Source organism: Salvelinus alpinus, chromosome 5 (assembly GCF_045679555.1).
Source record: "Salvelinus alpinus chromosome 5, SLU_Salpinus.1, whole genome shotgun sequence".
Taxonomy (NCBI): Eukaryota; Metazoa; Chordata; class Actinopteri; order Salmoniformes; family Salmonidae; genus Salvelinus; species Salvelinus alpinus.
In genome coordinates, this window is record NC_092090.1 from 3,639,449 (window position 1) to 3,661,685 (window position 22,237).

At 47.1% G+C, this 22,237-nt stretch overlaps 1 protein-coding gene across 5 annotated transcripts in view; it reads left to right on the top strand.

Annotated features, from left to right (window-relative positions):
- LOC139575434 (b(0,+)-type amino acid transporter 1-like) overlaps window positions 1–22,237 on the top strand; it is an 84,790-nt gene that overhangs the window by 30,107 nt on the left and 32,446 nt on the right. For 2 of the 5 annotated variants that reach the window (XM_071400385.1, XM_071400384.1), the window contains exons 2-4: window positions 922–1,011; window positions 8,782–8,916; window positions 18,912–19,059. In XM_071400385.1, the coding sequence (XP_071256486.1) occupies window positions 8,788–8,916; window positions 18,912–19,059 (277 nt within the window). In that variant the 5' untranslated portion in view covers window positions 922–1,011; window positions 8,782–8,787. Of the gene's footprint in view, window positions 1–921; window positions 1,012–1,097; window positions 1,156–8,781; window positions 8,917–18,911; window positions 19,060–22,237 lie in introns of those variants that run through there. The other 3 variants (XM_071400387.1, XM_071400386.1, XM_071400388.1) reach the window with 2 other exon arrangements.

Here is a 22,237-nt window from a genome sequence, read left to right on the forward strand (position 1 = left end):
CCCTGATCTGTACTTCTCCACAACTTTGTCCCTGACCTGTTGGGAGAGCTCCTTGGACTTCATGGTGCCGCTTGCTTGGTGGTGCCGCTTGCATAGTGGTGTTGCAGACTCTGGGGCCTTTCAGAACAGGTGTATATATACTGAGATCATGTGACACTTATATAATGTCCACCTGTGTGCAATCTAACCAATTATGTGACTTGTGAAGGTAATTGGTTGCACCAGATCTTATTTAGGGGCTTCATAACAAAGGGGGTGAATACATATGTACGCATCACTTTTCCATGAAAATGTCTTTTATTTTCTGTATTCTTTTATTTTTTTGTTTTTTTGAAACAAGTAATTTTTTTCCATTTAATTTCACCAATTTCGACTATTTTGTGTTTGTCCATTACATGAAATCCAAATAAAACGAAATGTAAATTACAGGTTGTCATGCAACTAAATAGGAAAAACGCCAAGAGGGAAAAATACTTTTGCAAGGCAATGCAAGTAAAAATACTTGAAAGTACTACTTAAGTCGATTTGTTGGGTATCTGTACTTTACTATTTCGATTTTTGACAACTTTTACTCTACTTAACTATTTTTATTTTAGAATATTTTTAATTTTACTTCACTACATTCCTATAGAAAATTATGTACTTTTTACGCCATACATTTTCCCTGACACCCAAAAGTAGTCGTTATGTTTTGAATGTACAGTTTAGCAGGACACACACGTGTGTGTGTGTGTGTGTGTGTGTGTGTGTGTGTGTGTGTGTGTGTGTGTGTGTGTGTGTGTGTGTGTGTGTGTGTGTGTGTGTGTGTGTGTGTGTGTGTGTGTGTGTGTGTGTGTGTGTGTGTGTGTGTGTGTGTGTGTGTGTGTGTGTGTGTGTGTGTGTAACCATTTCCAATGTGTGCATCTTTGTTTCATCTTCCAGAGAGTTATCTGAAGACATTCCTGGGTTCCTGCATCAAACACAACTACAAACATTTCTACACAGGAGGTGGGAATCATTTCTATACAGGAGGTGGGTATCATTCTTACACAGGAGGTGGGTATCATCTCAACACAGGAGGTGGGTATCATTTCTACACAGGAGGTGGGTATCATTTCTACACAGGAGGTGGGTATCATTTCTACACAGGAGGTGGGAATCATTTCTACACAGGAGGTGGGTATCATTACTACACAGGAGGTGGGTATATGAGCTATTTTAGCTGGTATATGGGAGGCACTCCCGGGGAATCTTAGACATCGCCCGAGAAACCTGGGAGCACCAATCCACCTCTTATACAACCGTTATACAGCACATCACGGCAATGCAAGACATGATAGCCACAGTGACGCCCATCGTCAGTGAGCACATGAGGCAAGCACAAGAGCACCACCGGCACACTTATAACCAGCAGGCTACCCTGAGGGAATTTCAACCGGGAGATAAGCTGTTAGTACTGGTCCCCACGGTAGAGTGTAAACTACTAGCCACATGGAAAGGACCGTGTGAAGTGCTGGAGAAAATATAAGAATAGAAGTTAATTATCGGATCCGACAGCCAGGTCGTCGGCCCCCGGAACACATCTATCACATTAACCAGTTAAAAGCATGGCGAGAGAGAGAAACACATTGTCACGTACCCCGTACCCACTCAGGAGGCAGCCGACGTGCATGTTTCACCTACTCTGTCCCCAGAACAGGAAGTAAAGACCCTGGTTCATAAAAACAATGATGTGTTTCCAGGGATACCAGGCCCGAACTGAGGCTCATGATATTGTTTCCCTACCAGGGAGAAAATTAAGCATGAGGACGTATCGGGTACCCGAGGCTCGACGAGCCGCGATTAGAGCAGAGAAAAATGCTGACAGATGGAGTGGTTGAAGAGTCACGTAGGGAATGGTAGTGATGGTCTCCAAGCCTGATGGGTCTTGGCGATTTTGAAAGGATTTTCAGAAGGTAAATTAAATCTCCAAGTGTGATGCCTACCCCATGCCCCGAGTAGATGAACTGCTGGAGAAAACTGGTAACGCTCGGTACATTACGACCCTGGACCAGGCCAAAGTGTGATGCCTACCCCATGCCCCGAGTAGATGAACTGCTGGAGAAAACTGGTAACGCTAGGTACATTACGACCCTGGACCAGGCCAAAGTGTGATGCCTACCCCATGCCCCGAGTAGATGAACTGCTGGAGAAAACTGGTAACGCTCGGTACATTACGACCCTGGACCAGGCCAAAGTGTGATGCCTACCCCATGCCCCGAGTAGATGAACTGCTGGAGAAAACTGGTAACGCTCGGTACATTACGACCCTGGACCAGGCCAAAGTGTGATGCCTACCCCATGCCCCGAGTAGATGAACTGCTGGAGAAAACTGGTAACGCTAGGTACATTACGACCCTGGACCAGGCCAAAGTGTGATGCCTACCCCATGCCCCGTGTAGATGAACTGCTGGAGAAAACTGGTAACGCTCGGTACATTACGACCCTGGACCAGGCCAAAGTGTGATGCCTACCCCATGCCCCGAGTAGATGAACTGCTGGAGAAAACTGGTAACGCTCGGTACATTACGACCCTGGACCAGGCCAAAGTGTGATGCCTACCCCATGCCCCGAGTAGATGAACTGCTGGAGAAAACTGGTAACGCTCGGTACATTACGACCCTGGACCAGGCCAAAGTGTGATGCCTACCCCATGCCCCGAGTAGATGAACTGCTGGAGAAAACTGGTAACGCTCGATACATTACGACCCTGGACCAGGCCAAAGTGTGATGCCTACCCCATGCCCCGTGTAGATGAACTGCTGGAGAAAACTGGTAACGCTCGGTACATTACGACCCTGGACCAGGCCAAAGTGTGATGCCTACCCCATGCCCCGAGTAGATGAACTGCTGGAGAAAACTGGTAACGCTCGGTACATTACGACCCTGGACCAGGCCAAAGTGTGATGCCTACCCCATGCCCCGAGTAGATGAACTGCTGGAGAAAACTGGTAACGCTCGGTACATTACGACCCTGGACCAGGCCAAAGGTTACTGGCAAATTCCTTTGACCCCCCAGAGCCAAAGAAAAGACAGCCTTTGCAACCCCTGACGGTTTGTTTCAGTACACCGTCATGCCATTCGGCTTACGCAGGGACCCACCTTTCAACGGCTCATGGACCAAGTCCTAAAACCGCACCGAGTTTACGCTGTAGCCTATTCTGATGACGTGGGAATCTACAGCCCAGATTGGGAATCTCACTTACCCCAGATACAGGCAGCGCTAGACGCCCTTAGAAAGGCAGAGCTCACGGCGAACCCTGCCAAGTGTTACGTGGGGTTAGAGGAAACCGAGTATCTGGGATACACCGTGGGAAGAGAGTTAATCAAATCCCAACGTAAGAAGGTGGAGGCAATTAGAGGATGGCCGAAACCAGTAAATAAGAAGCAGGTTTGAGCCTTCCTAGGGCTGACCGGTTACTACCGGAAGTCCATCCCAAATTATGCCACAGTGGCCGCCCCCACTCACCGACATGACTAGAGCCAGAGGGCCAAACATGGTCAAATGGGATGAAAGGGACACCAAAGCATTTATAACGTTACAGGAGGCTCTCTGCTGTAATCCAGTGCTGGTGATACCAGACTTTGAGAGAGAGAGAGTTGTTCAGACGGATGCCTCAGAGGTCGGCTTGACCGTGGCAGCTCTAGCAGTTGACCGTGGCAGCTCTAGCAGTTGACCGTGGCAGCTCTAGCAGTTGACCGTGGCAGCTCTAGCAGTTGACCGGGGCAGCTCTAGCAGTTGACCGGGGCAGCTCTAGCAGTTGACCGGGGGCAGCTCTAGCAGTTGACCGGGGCACCTCTAGCAGTTGACCGGGGGCAGCTCTAGCAGTTGACCGGGGGCAGCTCTAGCAGTTGACCGGGGGCAGCTCTAACTGTTGACCGGGGCAGCTTTAGCAGTTGACCGGGGCAGCTCTAGCAGTTGACCGGGGGCAGCTCTAGCAGTTGACCGGGGCAGCTCTAGCAGTTGACCGGGGGCAGCTCTAGCAGTTGACCGGGGCAGCTCTAGCAGTTGACCGGGGGCAGCTCTAACAGTTGACCGGGGCAGCTCTAACAGTTGACCTGGGGGCAGCTCTAGCAGTTGACCTGGGGGCAGCTCTAACAGTTGACCGGGGCAGCTCTAGCAGTTGACCGGGGCAGCTCTAGCAGGGCAGAAATTTGACAAACTGACTTGTTGGAAAGGTGGCATCCTGTGATGGTGCCACGTTGAAAGTCACTGAGCTTTTCAGTTCTGGCCATTCTACTACCAATGTTTGTCTATAGAGATTGTACGACTGTGCTCGGTTTTATACACCTGTCAGGAACGGGTGTGGCTGAAAAAGCCGAATCCACTCATTTGAAGGGGTGTCCACATACTTGTAGCCATAGTGTATCATGAAGAAAAGCTACATAGGGAATAGGGTGCCATTAGGCTACTGAAGGACAGGTCACATCAGTCACAACAGATAACAGGTACATAACAGTTTGATAGACTACTGAAGGACAGGTCACATCAGTCACAACAGACTACTGAAGGCAATAACAGGTACATAACAGTTTGATAGGCTACTGAAGGACAGGCCACATCAGTCACAACAGATAACAGGTACATAACAGTTTGATAGACTACTGAAGGACAGGCCACATCAGTCACAACAGATAACAGGTACATAACAGTTTGATAGACTACTGAAGGACAGGCCACATCAGTCACAACAGATAACAGGTACATAACAGTTTGATAGACTACTGAAGGACAGGCCACATCCGTTCAGTCACAACAGATAACAGGTATTTTAGGAATAAAATCATACAAGTCAAAGGGATTCGTAACGTTGGAATCGTTTTTTCTGAACGATGCTTAATTTGTATCAGTCTGGCCTCCCGCTGACAGATGCACTGGTATCTGAAACATGTGATCCAGGAACGACCTTTATCTGTAAATCTTTACATCCCTAATCTGCTGAGAGACAGACGAGAGGACGAGAGGACGAGAGGACGAGAGGACGAGAGGACGAGAGGACGAGAGGACGAGTGACTCATTGACGCCCACTCAGTACTGTGTTTACTGTGGCAAGAGTCATGAATAGCACCCTATTCCCTACGTAGTTCACTACTGTTGACCCTGGTTCCATAGGGACCTGGTCAAAAGTAGTGCAGTGTGTAGTGAATAGGGTTCCATTTAGTACGCAGCCTGTGTTTACTGCCCCTGGCGCCAGCCCGTCTGTTGCTAACGCACAGCCACATAATCAATATACTAAAACACTGAAACAGGATGACTCCGTGTGTACCAACACTGTTCAGACTCATTATCACGGTCACATGGCTTCCTATTCTATATATAGTTCACTACTTTATACCAGGGCCTATAGGGAATAGGGTGTCTGTTAGGATACAGACCCTCAGTCTTTAGACCAGGGCTTATAGGGAATAGGGTGTCTGTTAGGATACAGACCCTCAGTCTTTAGACCAGGGCCTATAGGGAATAGGGTGTCTGTTAGGATACAGACCCTCAGTCTTTAGACCAGGGCCTATAGGGAATAGGGTGTCTGTTAGGATACAGACCCTCAGTCTTTAGACCAGGGCCTATAGGGAATAGGGTGTCTGTTAGGATACAGACCCTCAGTCTCTAGACCAGGGCCTATAGGGAATAGGGTGTCTGTTAGGATACAGACCCTCAGTCTTTAGACCAGGGCCCATAGGGAATAGGGTGTCTGTTAGGATACAGACCCTCAGTCTTTAGACCAGGGCCCATAGGGAATAGGGTGTCTGTTAGGATACAGACCCTCAGTCTTTAGACCAGGGCCTATAGGGAATAGGGTGTCTGTTAGGATACAGACCCTCAGTCTTTAGACCAGGGCCTATAGGGAATAGGGTGTCTGTTAGGATATAGACCCTCAGTCTTTAGACCAGGGCCTATAGGGAATAGGGTGTCTGTTAGGATACAGACCCTCAGTCTTTAGACCAGGGCCTATAGGGAATAGGGTGTCTGTTAGGATACAGACCCTCAGTCTTTAGACCAGGGCCCATAGGGAATAGGGTGTCTGTTAGGATACAGACCCTCAGTCTTTAGACCAGGGCCTATAGGGAATAGGGTGTATGTTAGGATACAGACCCTCAGTCTTTAGACCAGGGCCTATAGGGAATAGGGTGTCTGTTAGGATACAGACCCTCAGTCTTTAGACCAGGGCCTATAGGGAATAGGGTGTCTGTTAGGATACAGACCCTCAGTCTTTAGACCAGGGCCTATAGGGAATGGGGTGTCTGTTTAGGATACAGACCCTCAGTCTTTAGACCAGGGCCCATAGGGAATAGGGTGTCTGTTAGGATACAGACCCTCAGTCTTTAGACCAGGGCCTATAGGGAATAGGGTGTATGTTAGGATACAGACCCTCAGTCTTTAGACCAGGGCCCATAGGGAATAGGGTGTCTGTTAGGATACAGACCCTCAGTCTTTAGACCAGGGCCTATAGGGAATAGGGTGTCTGTTAGGATACAGACCCTCAGTCTTTAGACCAGGGCCTATAGGGAATAGGGTGTATGTTAGGATACAGACCCTCAGTCTTTAGACCAGGGCCTATAGGGAATAGGGTGTCTGTTAGGATACAGACCCTCAGTCTTTAGACCAGGGCCTATAGGGAATAGGGTGTCTGTTAGGATACAGACCCTCAGTCTTTAGACCAGGGCCTATAGGGAATAGGGTGTCTGTTAGGATACAGACACTCCGTCTTTAGACCAGGGCCTATAGGGAATAGGGTGTCTGTTAGGATACAGACCCTCAGTCTTTAGACCAGGGCCTATAGGGAATAGGGTGTCTGTTAGGATACAGACCCTCAGTCTTTAGACCAGGGCCTATAGGGAATAGGGTGTCTGTTAGGATACAGACCCTCAGTTGTGGCTACAGTTACCAGGACAGATAGTAGGGTGACATCCTGATCCTCTCAACCAGCTTCATGAGGTAGTCACCTGGAATCCATTTCATTTAACAGGTGTGCCTTGTTAAAATGTTAATTTGTGTAATTTCTTTCCTTCTTAATGCGTTTGAGCCAATCAGTTGTGTTGTGACAATGTAGGGGTGGTATACAGAAGTTAGAAACCAAGACCAATTCCATATTATGTCAAGAACAGCTCAAATAAGCAAAGAGAAAAGACAGTTCATCATTACTTGAAGACATGAAGGTCCGTCAATACGGAACATTTCAAGAACTTTGAAAGTTTCTTCAAGTGCAGTCGCAAAACCCATCAAGCACTATGATGAAACTGTCTCTCATGAGGACCACCACAGGAAAGGAAGACCCAGAGTTACCTCTGCTGCAGAGGATAAGTTCATTAGAGTTACCAGCACCACAGATTGCAGCCCAAATAAATGCTACAGAGTTCAAGTAACAGACACATCTCAACATCAACTGTTCAGAGGAGACTGTGTGAATCAGGACTTCATGGTTGAATTGCTGCAAAGAAACCACTACTAAAGGACACCTATAGGAAGAAGAGACTTGCTTGGGCCAAGAAACCCAAGCAATGGACATTAGACCAGTGGAAATCTGTCCTTTGGTCTGATGAGTCCAAATGTGAGATTTTTGTTCCCACCGCCGTGTCTTTGTGAGACGCAGAGTAGGTGAACGGATGATCTCCGCATGTGTGGTTCCCACCGTGGAGGAGGAGGTGTGATGGTGTGGGGGTGCTTTTCTGGTGACACTGTCAGTGATTTATTTAGAATTCAAGGCACACTTAACCAGCATGGTTACCACAGCATTCTGCAGCGATACGCCATCTCATCTGGTTTGCGCTTAGTGGTGTTTTTCAACAGGACAATGACCCAACACACCTCCAGGCTGTGTAAGGGCTATTTGACCAAGAAGAAAAGTGATGGAGTGCTGCATCAGATGACCTGGCCTCCACAATCACCCGACCTCAAACCAATTGAGATGTTTTGGGATGAGTTGAACCATAGAGTGAAGGAAAAGCAGCTAACAAGTGCTCAGCATATGTGGGAACTCCTTCAAGACTGTTGGAAAAGCATTCCAGGTGAAGCTGGTTGAGAGAATGCCAAGAGTGTGCAAAGGGTGGCTACCTTGAAGAATCTCAAACATAAAATGTACTTTGACTTGTTTAACACTTATTTGGTTACTACATGATTCCATACGTGTTATTTCATAGTTTTGGTGTCTTCACTATTATTCTACATTGTAGAAAATAGTAAAAATTAAAACCCTTGAATGAGTTGGTGTGTCCAAACTTTTGACTGGTACTGTACATCACACCACATAAAGAGAGACCTGAGACAGCAACACAGTATGGTAGCAACACATGAAAACACAGCATGGCAGCAACACAACATGACAACAACACAACATGGTAGCAGCACAAAACAGGGTACAAACTTTGGGCACAGACAACAACACAAAGGGCAAGAAGGTAGAGGCAACAATATATCACGCAAAGCAGCCACAACTGTCAGTAAGAGTGTCCAAGATTGAGTCTTTGAATGAAGATGAGTTGATGAGAACTGAGTCTGTCCTCTTTACATTGTCCTCTTACGTGTGTGTGTGTGTGTGTGTGTGTGTGTGTGTGTGTGTGTGTGTGTGTGTGTGTGTGTGTGTGTGTGTGTGTGTGTGTGTGTGTGTGTGTGTGTGTGTGTGTGTGTGTGTGTGTGTGTGTGTGTGTGTGTGTGTGTGTGTGTGTGTGTGTGTGTGTGTGTGTGTGTGTGTGTGTGTGTGTGTGTGTGTGTGTGTGTGTGTGTGTGTGTGTGTGTGTGTGTGTGTGTGTGTGTGTGTGTGAGAGCAGGGTGACATGGACGAGGGCAGTGTGAGGAAGAGGAAGGACATGTTTAATGGAGGCCCCGACCCAACCTCCAATATGTCTGCCTCCCACTCCAAGCCTGCTGAGGAGGACGTGAAGGCGACCGTGCTACAGAAGGATGTGAGTAATGTAGAGGACAGTATGTGTGTAATGCCGGACAAAAGTCCACTTTAAAACTGTCTACCTCAGCAGGAGCAAAGATATACATTACTAAAAAGTTCTCATAATAACTTTAGTGGTTGAAAAAGTTCCAAATTGTCATACAAAGTAAAGATACCTTCATAGAAAATGACTCAAGTAAAAGTCACCCAGTAAAATACTACTTGAATAAAAGTCTAAAAGTATTTACTTCTAAATATACTTAAGTATCAAAAGTAAATGTAATTGCTAAAATATACTTAAGGATCAAAAAGGTCAAACTATAAATAATTTCAAATTCCTTATAAACCGTATTTTATATATTAAACTTATACAAAACAGATTGCATCATTTAAAATTTCATTTTTCTTTATACGGATAGCCAGGGGCACACGCCAACACTCAGACATTATTCACAAACTAAATATTTGTGTTTAGTGAGTCCGCCAGATCAGAGGTAGTAGGGATGACCAGGGATGTTCTCTGTTTAGTGAGTCCTCCAGATCAGAGGTAGTAGGGATGACCAGGGATGTTCTCTGTTTAGTGAGTCGGCCAGATCAGAGGCAGTAGAGATGACCAGGGATGTTCTCTGTTTAGTGAGTCCTCCAGATCAGAGGCAGTAGGGATGACCAGGGATGTTCTCTGTTTAGTGAGTCCTCCAGATCAGAGGCAGTAGGGATGACCAGGGATGTTCTGTGTTTAGTGAGTCCTCCAGATCAGAGGCAGTAGGGATGACCAGGGATGTTCTCTGTTTAGTGAGTCTCCAGATCAGAGGCAGTAGAGATGACCTGGGATGTTCTGTGTTTAGTGAGTACTCCAGATTATAGGCAGTAGGGATGACCAGGGATGTTCTCTGTTTAGTAAGTCCTCCAGATCAGAGGCAGTAGGGATGACCAGGGATGTTCTCTGTTTAGTGAGTCGGCCAGATCAGAGGCAGTAGGGATGACCAGGGATGTTCTCTGTTTAGTGAGTCCTCCAGATCAGAGGCAGTAGGGATGACCAGGGATGTTCTCTGTTTAGTGAGTCGGCCAGATCAGAGGCAGTAGGGATGACCAGGGATGTTCTCTGTTTAGTGAGTCTTCCAGATCAGAGGCAGTAGGGATGACCAGGGATGTTCTCTGTTTAGTGAGTCGGCCAGATCAGAGGCAGTAGGGATGACCAGGGATGTTCTCTGTTTAGTGAGTCCTCCAGATCAGAGGCAGTAGGGATGACCAGGGATGTTCTCTGTTTAGTGAGTCGGCCAGATCAGAGGCAGTAGGGATGACCAGGGATGTGGTTTCTACATCACGTCCTGCTCCAGCAACACGGTGGTTTCTACATCACGTCCTGCTCCAGCAACACGGTGGTTTCTACATCACGTCCTGCTGCAGCAACACGGTGGTTTCTACATCACGTCCTGCTCCAGCAACACGGTGGTTTCTACATCACGTCCTGCTCCAGCAACACGGTGGTTTCTACATCACGTCCTGCTCCAGCAACACGGTGGTTTCTACATTAGGTCCTGCTCCAGCAACACGGTGGTTTCTACATCACGTCCTGCTGCAGCAACACGGTGGTTTCTACATCACGTCCTGCTCCAGCAACACGGTGGTTTCTACATCACGTCCTGCTCCAGCAACACGGTGGTTTCTACATCACGTCCTGCTCCAGCAACACAGTGGTTTCTACATCACGTCCTGCTCCAGCAACACGGTGGTTTCTACATCACGTCCTGCTCCAGCAACACGGTGGTTTCTACATCACGTCCTGCTCCAGCAACACGGTGGTTTCTACATCACGTCCTGCTCCAGCAACACGGTGGTTTCTACATCACGTCCTTCTCCAGCAACACGGTGGTTTCTACATCACGTCATGCTCCAGCAACACGGTGGTTTCTACATCACGTACCTTCTCCAGCAACACGGTGGTTTCTACATCACGTCCTGCTCCAGCAACACGGTGGTTTCTACATCACGTCCTACTCCAGCAACACGGTGGTTTCTACATAGCGTCCTGCTCCAGCAACACGGTGGTTTCTACATCACGTCCTGCTCCAGCAACACGGTGGTTTCTACATCACGTCCTTCTCCAGCAACACGGTGGTTTCTACATCACGTCATGCTCCAGCAACACGGTGGTTTCTACATCACGTACCTTCTCCAGCAACACGGTGGTTTCTACATCACGTCCTGCTCCAGCAACACGGTGGTTTCTACATCACGTACCTTCTCCAGCAACACGGTGGTTTCTACATCACGTCCTACTCCAGCAACACGGTGGTTTCTACATCACGTCCTGCTCCAGCAACACGGTGGTTTCTACATCACGTCCTTCTCCAGCAACACGGTGGTTTCTACATCACGTCCTGCTCCAGCAACACGGTGGTTTCTACATCACGTCCTGCTCCAGCAACACGGTGGTTTCTACATCACGTCCTGCTCCAGCAACACGGTGGTTTCTACATCACGTCATGCTCCAGCAACACGGTGGTTTCTACATCACGTCCTGCTCCAGCAACACGGTGGTTTCTACATCACGTCCTGCTCCAGCAACACGGTGGTTTCTACATCACGTCCTGCTCCAGCAACGTCTAGCAACGTCGACACAAATCACGATCAAGAGAGCGAGATGTCCTGTTTGTAGAATATCACATTTCTATCTTTTAGGTTGATCAAACTACAATTTAAATACCTCTGATTTCCAGCTGTGTTGACCAGTGTAAGGAAGTGGGTACAACAGATTGATGAGGACATTGTTGTATTTAAATCCATTTTAGAATAAGGCTGTTACCTAACAAAATGTCGAAAAAGTCAAAGGGGTCTGAACACTTTCCGAATGCCACTGTATATAACTAATAGGCTACGTGGATGAACCTACAGCAGCCAAGGTGGTAATGGCTGGGGTCATTGTACAGCTAACAGGCTAACAGGCTATGTGTTAGTAGAAGGACTGAGGTGATAATGGCTGGGGGCATTGTACAGCTAACAGGCTAACAGGCTATGTGTTAGTAGAAGGACTGAGGTGATAATGGCTGGGGTCATTGTACAGCTAACAGGCTAACAGGCTAACAGGCTATGTGTTAGTAGAAGGACTGAGGTGTTAATGGCTGGGGTCATTGTACAGCTAACAGGCTAACAGGCTATGTGTTAGTAGATGGACTGAGGTGATAATGGCTGGGGTCATTGTACAGCTAACAGGCTATGTGTTAGTAGAAGGACTGAGGTGGTAATGGCTGGGGTCATTTTACAGCTAACAGGCTAACAGGCTATGTGTTAGTAGAGGGACTGAGGTGATAATGGCTGGGGTCATTGTACAGCTAACAGAATATGTGTTAGTAGAAGGACTGAGGTGGTAATGGCTGTGGTCATTGTACAGCTAACAGGCTATGTGTTAGTAGAGGGACTGAGGTGATAATGGCTGGGGTCATTGTACAGCTAACAGGCTATGTGTTAGTAGAGGGACTGAGGTGATAATGGCTGGGGTCAATGTACAGCTAACAGGCTAACAGGCTATGTGTTAGTAGAAGGACTGAGGTGGTAATGGCTGGGGTCATTGTACAGCTAACAGGCTATGTGTTAGTAGAAGGACTGAGGTGATAATGGCTGGGGTCATTGTACAGCTAACAGGCTAACAGGCTATGTGTTAGTAGAAGGACTGAGGTGATAATGGCTGGGGTCATTGTACAGCTAACAGGCTATGTGTTAGTAGAAGGACTGGGGTGATAATGGCTGGGGTCATTGTACAGCTAACAGGCTATGTGTTAGTAGAAGGACTGAGGTGGTAATGGCTGGGGTCATTGTACAGCTAACAGGCTATGTGTTAGTAGAGGGACTGAGGTGATAATGGCTGGGGTCATTGTACAGCTAACAGGCTATGTGTTAGTAGAGGGACTGAGGTGATAATGGCTGGGGTCATTGTACAGCTAACAGGCTAACAGGCTATGTGTTAGTAGAAGGACTGAGGTGATAATGGCTGGGGTCATTGTACAGCTAACAGGCTATGTGTTAGTAGAAGGACTGAGGTGATAATGGCTGGGGTCATTGTACAGCTAACAGGCTAACAGGCTATGTGTTAGTAGAAGGACTGAGGTGATAATGGCTGGGGTCATTGTACAGCTAACAGGCTAACAGGCTATGTGTTAGTAGAGGGACTGAGGTGATAATGGCTGGGGTCATTGTACAGCTGACAGGCTATGTGTTAGTAGATGGACTGAGGTGATAATGGCTGGGGTCATTGTACAGCTAACAGGCTATGTGTTAGTAGAAGGACTGAGGTGATAATGGCTGGGGTCATTGTACAGCTAACAGGCTATGTGTTAGTAGAAGGACTGAGGTGATAATGGCTGGGGTCATTGTACAGCTAACAGGCTATGTGTTAGTAGAAGGACTGAGGTGATAATGGCTGGGGTCATTGTACAGCTAACAGGCTAACAGGCTATGTGTTAGTAGAAGGACTGAGGTGATAATGGCTGGGGTCATTGTACAGCTAACAGGCTATGTGTTAGTAGAAGGACTGAGGTGATAATGGCTGGGGTCATTGTACAGCTAACAGGCTATGTGTTAGTAGAAGGTTTGAGGTGGTAATGGCTGGGGTCATTGTACAGCTAACAGGCTAACAGGCTATGTGTTAGTAGAAAGACTGACGTGATAATGGCTGGGGTCATTGTACAGCTAACAGGCTATGTGTTAGTAGAATGACTGAGGTGATAATGGCTGGGGTCATTGTACAGCTAACAGGCTAACAGGCTATGTGTTAGTAGAAGGACTGAGGTGATAATGGCTGGGGTCATTGTACAGCTAACAGGCTATGTGTTAGTAGAAGGACTGAGGTGGTAATGGCTGGGGTCATTGTACAGCTAACAGGCTAACAGGCTATGTGTTAGTAGAAGGACTGAGGTGATAATGGCTGGGGTCATTGTACAGCTAACAGGCTAACAGGCTATGTGTTAGTAGAAGGACTGAGGTGATAATGGCTGGGGTCATTGTACAGCTAACAGGCTAACAGGCTATGTGTTAGTAGAAGAACTGAGGTGATAATGGCTGAGGTCATTGTACAGCTAACAGGCTAACAGGCTATGTGTTAGTAGAAGGACTGAGGTGATAATGGCTGGGGTCATTGTACAGCTAACAGGCTATGTGTTAGTAGAAGGACTGAGGTGATAATGGCTGGGGTCATTGTACAGCTAACAGGCTATGTGTTAGTAGAAGGACTGAGGTGGTAATGGCTGGGGTCATTGTACAGTTAACAGGCTATGTGTTAGTAGAAGGACTGAGGTGATAATGGCTGGGGTCATTGTACAGCTAACAGGCTATGTGTTAGTAGAAAGACTGACGTGATAATGGCTGGGGTCATTGTACAGCTAACAGGCTATGTGTTAGTAGAAGGACTGAGGTGATAATGGCTGGGGTCATTGTACAGCTAACAGGCTAACAGGCTATGTGTTAGTAGAAGGACTGAGGTGATAATGGCTGGGGTCATTGTACAGCTAACAGGCTATGTGTTAGTAGAAGGACTGAGGTGATAATGGCTGGGGTCATTGTACAGCTAACAGGCTAACAGGCTATGTGTTAGTAGAAGGACTGAGGTGATAATGGCTGGGGTCATTGTACAGCTAACAGGCTAACAGGCTATGTGTTATTAGAAGGACTGAGGTTATAATGGCTGGGGTCATTGTACAGCTAACAGGCTAACAGGCTATGTGTTAGTAGAAGGACTGAGGTGATAATGGCTGGGGTCATTGTACAGCTAACAGGCTATGTGTTAGTAGATGGACTGAGGTGATAATGGCTGGGGTCATTGTACAGCTAACAGGCTAACAGGCTATGTGTTAGTAGAAGGACTGAGGTGATAATGGCTGGGGTCATTGTACAGCTAACAGGCTATGTGTTAGTAGAAGAACTGAGGTGATAATGGCTGGGGTCATTGTACAGCTAACAGGCTAACAGGCTATATGTTAGTAGACGGACTGAGGTGATAATGGCTGGGGTCATTGTACAGCTAACAGGCTATGTGTTAGTAGAAGGACTGAGGTGATAATGGCTGGGGTCATTGTACAGCTAACAGGCTAACAGGCTATGTGTTAGTAGAAGGACTGAGGTGATAATGGCTGGGGTCATTGTACAGCTAACAGGCTATGTGTTAGTAGAAGGACTGAGGTGATAATGGCTGGGGTCATTGTACAGCTAACAGGCTAACAGGCTATGTGTTAGTAGAGGGACTGAGGTGATAATGGCTGGGGTCATTGTACAGCTAACAGGCTATGTGTTAGTAGATGGACTGAGGTGATAATGGGGGCATTGTGGCTTGTTTTGCTGTTCTCCAAATAGCATTTTAGAGATTTTAAATTGTATAGAAACGCAGTAAATGAGCTTCAACATTGTAATTTATTTTTACGTGTTCACCCTAATGTCTGAGAGAGAGAGAGCCTGAGTGGATTTTCACAGCATAGGATCTCCAGTGGCTCTCACGATCATTAATGTAATCCGCCCGCCAGCCAGCCAGCCCAGAGCAGACAGCTTTTACTACAAACTCTATCCCCCCCCCTGTATTAACCCTGCTGTAGTCTGTTCCACTCTCACTGAACTCACTGTTCCCAGTGTGTCCCAAATGGTACCCTAATCCCTGTATTAACCCTGCTGTAGTCTGCTCCACTCTCACTGAACTCACTGATCCCAGTGTGTCCCAAATGGTACCCTAATCCCTGTATTAACCCTGCTGTAGTCTGCTCCACTCTCACTGTTCCCAGTGTGTCCCAAATGGTACCCTAACCCCTGTATTAACCCTGCTGTAGTCTGCTCCACTCTCACTGAACTCACTGTTCCCAGTGTGTCCCAAATGGTACCCTAATCCCTGTATAGAAAATAGGGTGCCATTTCATACGCAGACTCTGTCTCACTGGCTCTCTCTGTCAAAATTATTCCCCTCAGAACAGCAAACTGGGATAATAATACACCAGACTAGATCAATCTGGGACCATGTATCCCAATTGTCTGTTTGATAAATCTTTGGACGTGAAGTAGAACTCATTATTTTGCTCTTCAAATATAACAATACTACAAATGAAGTATGACATTGCATTCTGGTTCCATTCGTGTGATAACTAACCAAGTATGACATGGCATTCTGGTTCCATTCGTGTGATAACTAACCAAGTATGACATGGCATTCTGGTTCCATTTGTGTGATAACTGACCAAGTATGACATGGTATTCTGGTTCCATTCATGTGATAACTGACCAAGTATGACATGGCATTCTGGTTCCATTCGTGTGATAACTGACCAAGTATGACTTGGCATTCTGGTTCCATTTGTGTGATAACTGACCAAGTATGACTTGGCATTCTGGTTCCATTCGTGTGGTAACTGACCAAGTATGACATTGCATTCTGGGTCCATTCATGTGATAACTAACCAAGTATGACATGGCATTCTGGTTCCATTCGTGTGATAACTGACCAAGTATGACATGGCATTCTGGATCCATTCGTGTGATAACTGACCAAGTATGACATGGCATTCTGGTTCCATTCGTGTGATAACTGACCAAGTATGACATGGCATTCTGGTTCCATTCGTGTGATAACTGACCAAGTATGACATTGCATTCTGGTTCCATTCCTGTGATAACTGACCAAGTATGACATGGTATTCTGGTTCCATTCGTGTGATAACTGATCAAGTATGACTCTGCATTCTGGTTCCATTCGTGTGATAACTGACCAAGTATGACATGGCATTCTGGATCCATTCGTGTGATAACTGACCAAGTATGACTTGGCATTCTGGTTCCATTCGTGTGGTAACTGACCAAGTATGACTTGGCATTCTGGTTCCATTCGTGTGATAACTGACCACGTATGACATGGCATTCTGGTTCCATTCTTGTGATAACTGACCAAGTATGACTTGGCATTCTGGTTCCATTCGTGTGATAACTGACCAAGTATGACATGGCATTCTGGTTCCATTCATGTGATATCTGACCAAGTATGACATGGCATTCTGGTTCCATTCGTGTGATAACTAACCAAGTATGACATGGCATTCTGGTTCCATTCATGTGATAACTGACCAAGTATGACTCTGCATTCTGGTTCCATTCGTGTGATAACTGACCAAGTATGACATGGCATTCTGGTTCCATTCGTGTGATAACTGACCAAGTATGACTTGGCATTCTGGTTCCATTCGTGTGATAACTGACCAAGTATGACATTGCATTCTGGTTCCATTCGTGTGATAACTGACCAAGTATGACTCTGCATTCTTGTTCCATTCATGTTCTCGCTTGCTACAAGTACATAAGCTACTCGAGTGACCAACATCAATCATCCTGGCTTGTGTACAAGGCCTCTGTATGGTAGCTGTAAATGAATAGTCCTGTTACAGTGCACAGGGTTACTGAGTGACTCTGACAACAGTAGCTGACTGACTGAGGAATGTTAGAAAGCTGTTTACGGGTCAGTACCTCTCAATAGAACTACTGCTTCATTCTGTAGTTTACACCGGGAGGCTCTCAGGAAACCCGGGTCTGTACCTCTCATTAGAACTACTGCTTCATTCTGTAGTTTACACCGTGAGGCTCTCAGGAAACCAGGGTCGGTACCTCTCAATAGAACTACTGCTTCATTCTGTAGTTTACACCGTGAGGCTCTCAGGAAACCAGGGTCGGTACCTCTCAATAGAACTACTGCTTCATTCTGTAGTTTACACCGGGAGGCTCTCAGGAAACCCGGGTTGGTACCTCTCAATAGAACTACTGCTTCATTCTGTAGTTTACACCGTGAGGCTCTCAGGAAACCAGGGTCTGTACCTCTCATTAGAACTACTGCTTCATTCTGTAGTTTACACCGTGAGGCTCTCAGGAAACCAGGGTCGGTACCTCTCAATAGAACTACTGCTTCATTCTGTAGTTTACACCGTGAGGCTCTCAGGAAACCAGGGTCTGTACCTCTTATTAGAACTACTGCTTCATTCTGTAGTTTACACCGTGAGGCTCTCAGGAAACCCGGGTCGGTACCTCTCAATAGAACTACTGCTTCATTCTGTAGTTTACACCGTGAGGCTCTCAGGAAACCAGGGTCGGTACCTCTCAATAGAACTACTGCTTCATTCTGTAGTTTACACCGGGAGGCTCTCAGGAAACCCGGGTCGGTACCTCTCAATAGAACTACTGCTTCATTCTGTAGTTTACACCGTGAGGCTCTCAGGAAACCAGGGTCGGTACCTCTCAATAGAACTACTGCTTCATTCTGTTGTTTATTAAGGAAATTTCCAGTGATATGTAGATTAATTGTCACATTTTCCCCTTTTTTTGTCGCTTTGTGTGCGTCATTCTGACTCTACAGACCAATCTGAAAGAAATACCTCCCCTGAGCCCTTTAGGGATCTGTGCTTGTCTTACAAACCCCGCTCTCGCTCCTTCCCCTTCTCCTTTAACCACACAGACAACCGGTTGGTATCTACGGACGCAGAAGAAACACACCATCTTTAAATGGGGTTTAGAAGTCCTAAATCACGCCGGCGTGACAGTGGGACTCATTGGGTTAACTACTCACTAACTCACACTACAGTGAGTGGTAAAACACTACACTGTGTTTCAACACTGTCATGGGCCATTCTGTCATTGATTGAGTGGTGACACTCCAGAAAAATAATATATATATCTCTATCAATCAATAACACAAAATGCAATAATGGAAATAAACAGACGACTACATAAACGTAATACCCCTGTCTACATTACATGTCAAAACAAAGTGTACACATTAAGAGACGTGGTTGAGTGGTAAAACATTCACATATACAAAGCTCCCCAACAGGAGACAGGGGTATTACATGTCAAAACAAAGTGTACACATTAAGAGACGTGGTTGAGTGGTACAACATTCACATATACAAAGCTCCCCAACAGGAGACTGGGGTTTAATCGCTGGTTCTACCGCCTGTATCACCCTCACAGGAAGTTGTCAAAACCACTTCCTGTCTCTCTCTGCAGGTGGGCCTTTTGAGTGGGATCTGTCTGATCGTAGGAACCATGATCGGCTCCGGCATCTTCATCTCCCCTAAGGCAGTGCTGCTGGAAACGGGAGCCGTAGGACCCTGTCTGTGTGTCTGGGCCGCCTGCGGGGTGCTGGCTACACTGGGTGAGGACACACACACACACACACACACACACACACACACACACACACACACACACACACACACACACACACACACACACACACACACACACACACACACACATAGTACCTGACCTGACCTGTCCTGGGTAATCTCTAACCAGACACTAAATGACACCATAAACTGAGATAGATTACCTGACTAACCCTGTCCTGGGTAATCTCTAACCAGTCACTAGTGGTTGGAAAGAATGACAATCTCCTAAATCAGGAATGACCAAAGTGAGAAGGGCTCCGTGTGAGAAGGGCCCCGTGTGAGAAGGGCCCCGTGTGAGAAGGGCCCCGTGTGAGAAGGGCCCCGTGTGAGAAGGGCCCCGTGTGAGAAGGGCCCCGTGTGAGAAGGGCCCCGTGTGAGAAGGGCCCCGTGTGAGAAGGGCCCCGTGTGAGAAGGGCCCCGTGTGAGAAGTGCCCCGTGTGAGAAGGACCCCGTGTGAGAAGGGCCCCGTGTGAGAAGTGCCCCGTGTGAGAAGTGCCCCGTGTGAGAAGTGCCCCGTGTGAGAAGTGCCCTGTGTGAGAAGGGCTCTGTGTGAGAAGGACTCTGTGTGAGAAGGACTCTGTGTGAGAAGGACTCTGTGTGAGAAGGGCTCTGTGTGAGAAGGACTCTGTGTGAGAAGGATTGGAGCTTCATCCCAGATGGCACCCTAATCCTATGGTCCTGGTCCTACTACCCCATTGGCACCCTATTCCCTATATAGTGCACTACTACTTCCTACTACAATAGTGTGCCATAGGGCTCTGGTCTATAGTAGTGCACTATATATAGGGAATAGGGCTCTGGTCTAAAGTAGTGCACTATATAGGGAATAGGGTGCCATTTGGGAGGCATACTGACTGTGAGAAGGATTGTGTCAGTGTGTGCCATCCCCCCACACCAGGAAACAGGAACATGGACATAGTGCGCCTAACGTGAACCCCGCAGATTTATTAAGAGTCTAGGAGGAAATTCCTCTCCTAACATGAACCCTGCTGATTTATTAAGAGTCTAGGAGGGAATTCCTCTCCTAACATGAACCCTGCTGATTTATTAAGAGTCTAGGAGGGAATTCCTCTCCCAGTCTGGGTCAGCTAATCTCAGCAGCCAGAAACAAATTTCTGCCCAGCTACTGGTTAACGTCTGTCAGTAGTGCAGGGCTCTGACCAGCTATTGGTTAACGTCTGTCACTCGTGCAGGGCTCTGACCAGCTATTGGTTAACGTCTGTCACTAGTGCAGGGCTCTGACCAGCTATTGGTTAACGTCTGTCACTAGTGCAGGGCTCTGACCAGCTATTGGTTAACGTCTGTCACTAGTGCAGGGCTGTTATACCCAATTCCCAGAGCACAGTGTCTACGAGTTTTCACTCTTTCCATGTGCCAAAAATGGCGCCGGAACAGAAGGCAGATGTTTTAAAACCGATCGTTTTTTTGCTTGTTTATCTGCGTTGTTTGTAACTAATTTTTGTACATAATGTTGCCGCTACCGTCTCTTATGACCGAAAATAACTTCTAGACATCAGAACTGTGATTACTCACCTTGGACTAACAGAATCATTTTTCTTCTTTCACGACTCTGACGAGGCGGAGGATATACGGCTCCCTCGGGAACAGGCCCCCGACCCCCGTGAAGAGGAGGCGGAGAAACAGAGGCCGGAGGGCGGGCTGCCTTCTGAGGAGTAGGAGGCGATCGAATAAACCCCCACTCCCCTCAATTCTGCTCACAAACATGCAATCTTTGGCCAATAAAATGGACGAGTTATTGGGAAGATTAAACTACCAACAGGACATTAAAAACTGTAACATCTTATGCTTCACGGAGTCATGGCTGAACAACAACAATATCAACATACAGCTGGCTGGTTATACGATGAACAGGCAGGATAGAACAGCGGCGTCTGGTAAAACAAGGGGCGGCGGTCTATGTATTTTTGTAAACAACAGCAGGTGCACGATATCTAAGGACGTCTCGAGCCATTGCTCACCTGAGGTCGAGTTTCTCATGATAAGCTGCAGACCACATTACCTACCGAGAGAGTTTTCGTCTATATTCTTTGTAGCTGTTTACCACCACAGTCAGCGGCTTTAATGCAGGGAAACTTAAATCAGTTTTACCTCATTTCTATCAACATGTTAAATGTGCAATTGGCTACATCATTGGCTTCATCAATAAGTGCATCGATGACGTCGTCCCCACAGTGACAGTACGTACATACCCCAACCAGAAACCAAGAATTACAGGCAGCATCCGCACTGTAGTCTGTAATGGTTTGCAGGCCCTGCCACATCCGACGAGCGTCAGAGCCGATGTAGTAGGACTCGATCTTAGTCCTGTATTTACGCTTTGCCTGTTTGATGGTTCTTTGGAGGGTATAGCAGGATTTCTTATAAGCTTCCGGGTTAGAGTCCCACTCCTTGAAAGCGGCAACTCTAGCGACACAAGCCTACCGGACGAGCTAAACTACTTCTATGCTCGCTTCGAGGCAAATAACACTGAAACATGCATGAGAGCATCAGCTGTACCGGAAGACTCTGTGATCACACTCTCCGCAGCTGATGTGAGTAAGACCTTTAGACAGGTCAACATTCACTTGGCCGCAGGGCCAGATGGACTACCAGGACATGTACTGCGAGCATGTGCTGATCAACTAGCAAGTGTCTTCACTGACATGTTCAACCTCTCCCTGTCCGAGTCTGTAATACCAACATGTTTTAAGCAGACCACCATAGTGCCTGTGCCCAAGAATACTCCAAGGTAACCTGCCTAAATGGCTACCGACCCGTAGCACTTACGTCTGTAGCCATGAAGTGCTTTGAAAGGCTGGTCATGACTCACATCAATACCATCATCCCAGAAACCCTAGACCCACTCCAATTTGCATACCGCCCCAACAGATCCACAGATGATGCAGTCTCTATTGCACTCCACACTGCCCTTTCCCACCTGGACAATAGGAACACCTATGTGAGAATGCTATTCATTGACTACAGCTCAGCGTTCAACACCATAGTGCCCTCAAAGCTCATCACTAAGCTAAGGACCCTGGGACTAAACACCTCCCTCTGCAACTGGATCCTGGACTTCCTGACGGGCCGCCCCCAGGTGGTAAGGGTAGGCAACAACACATCTGCCACGCTGATCCTCAACACAGGGGCCCCTCAGGGGTG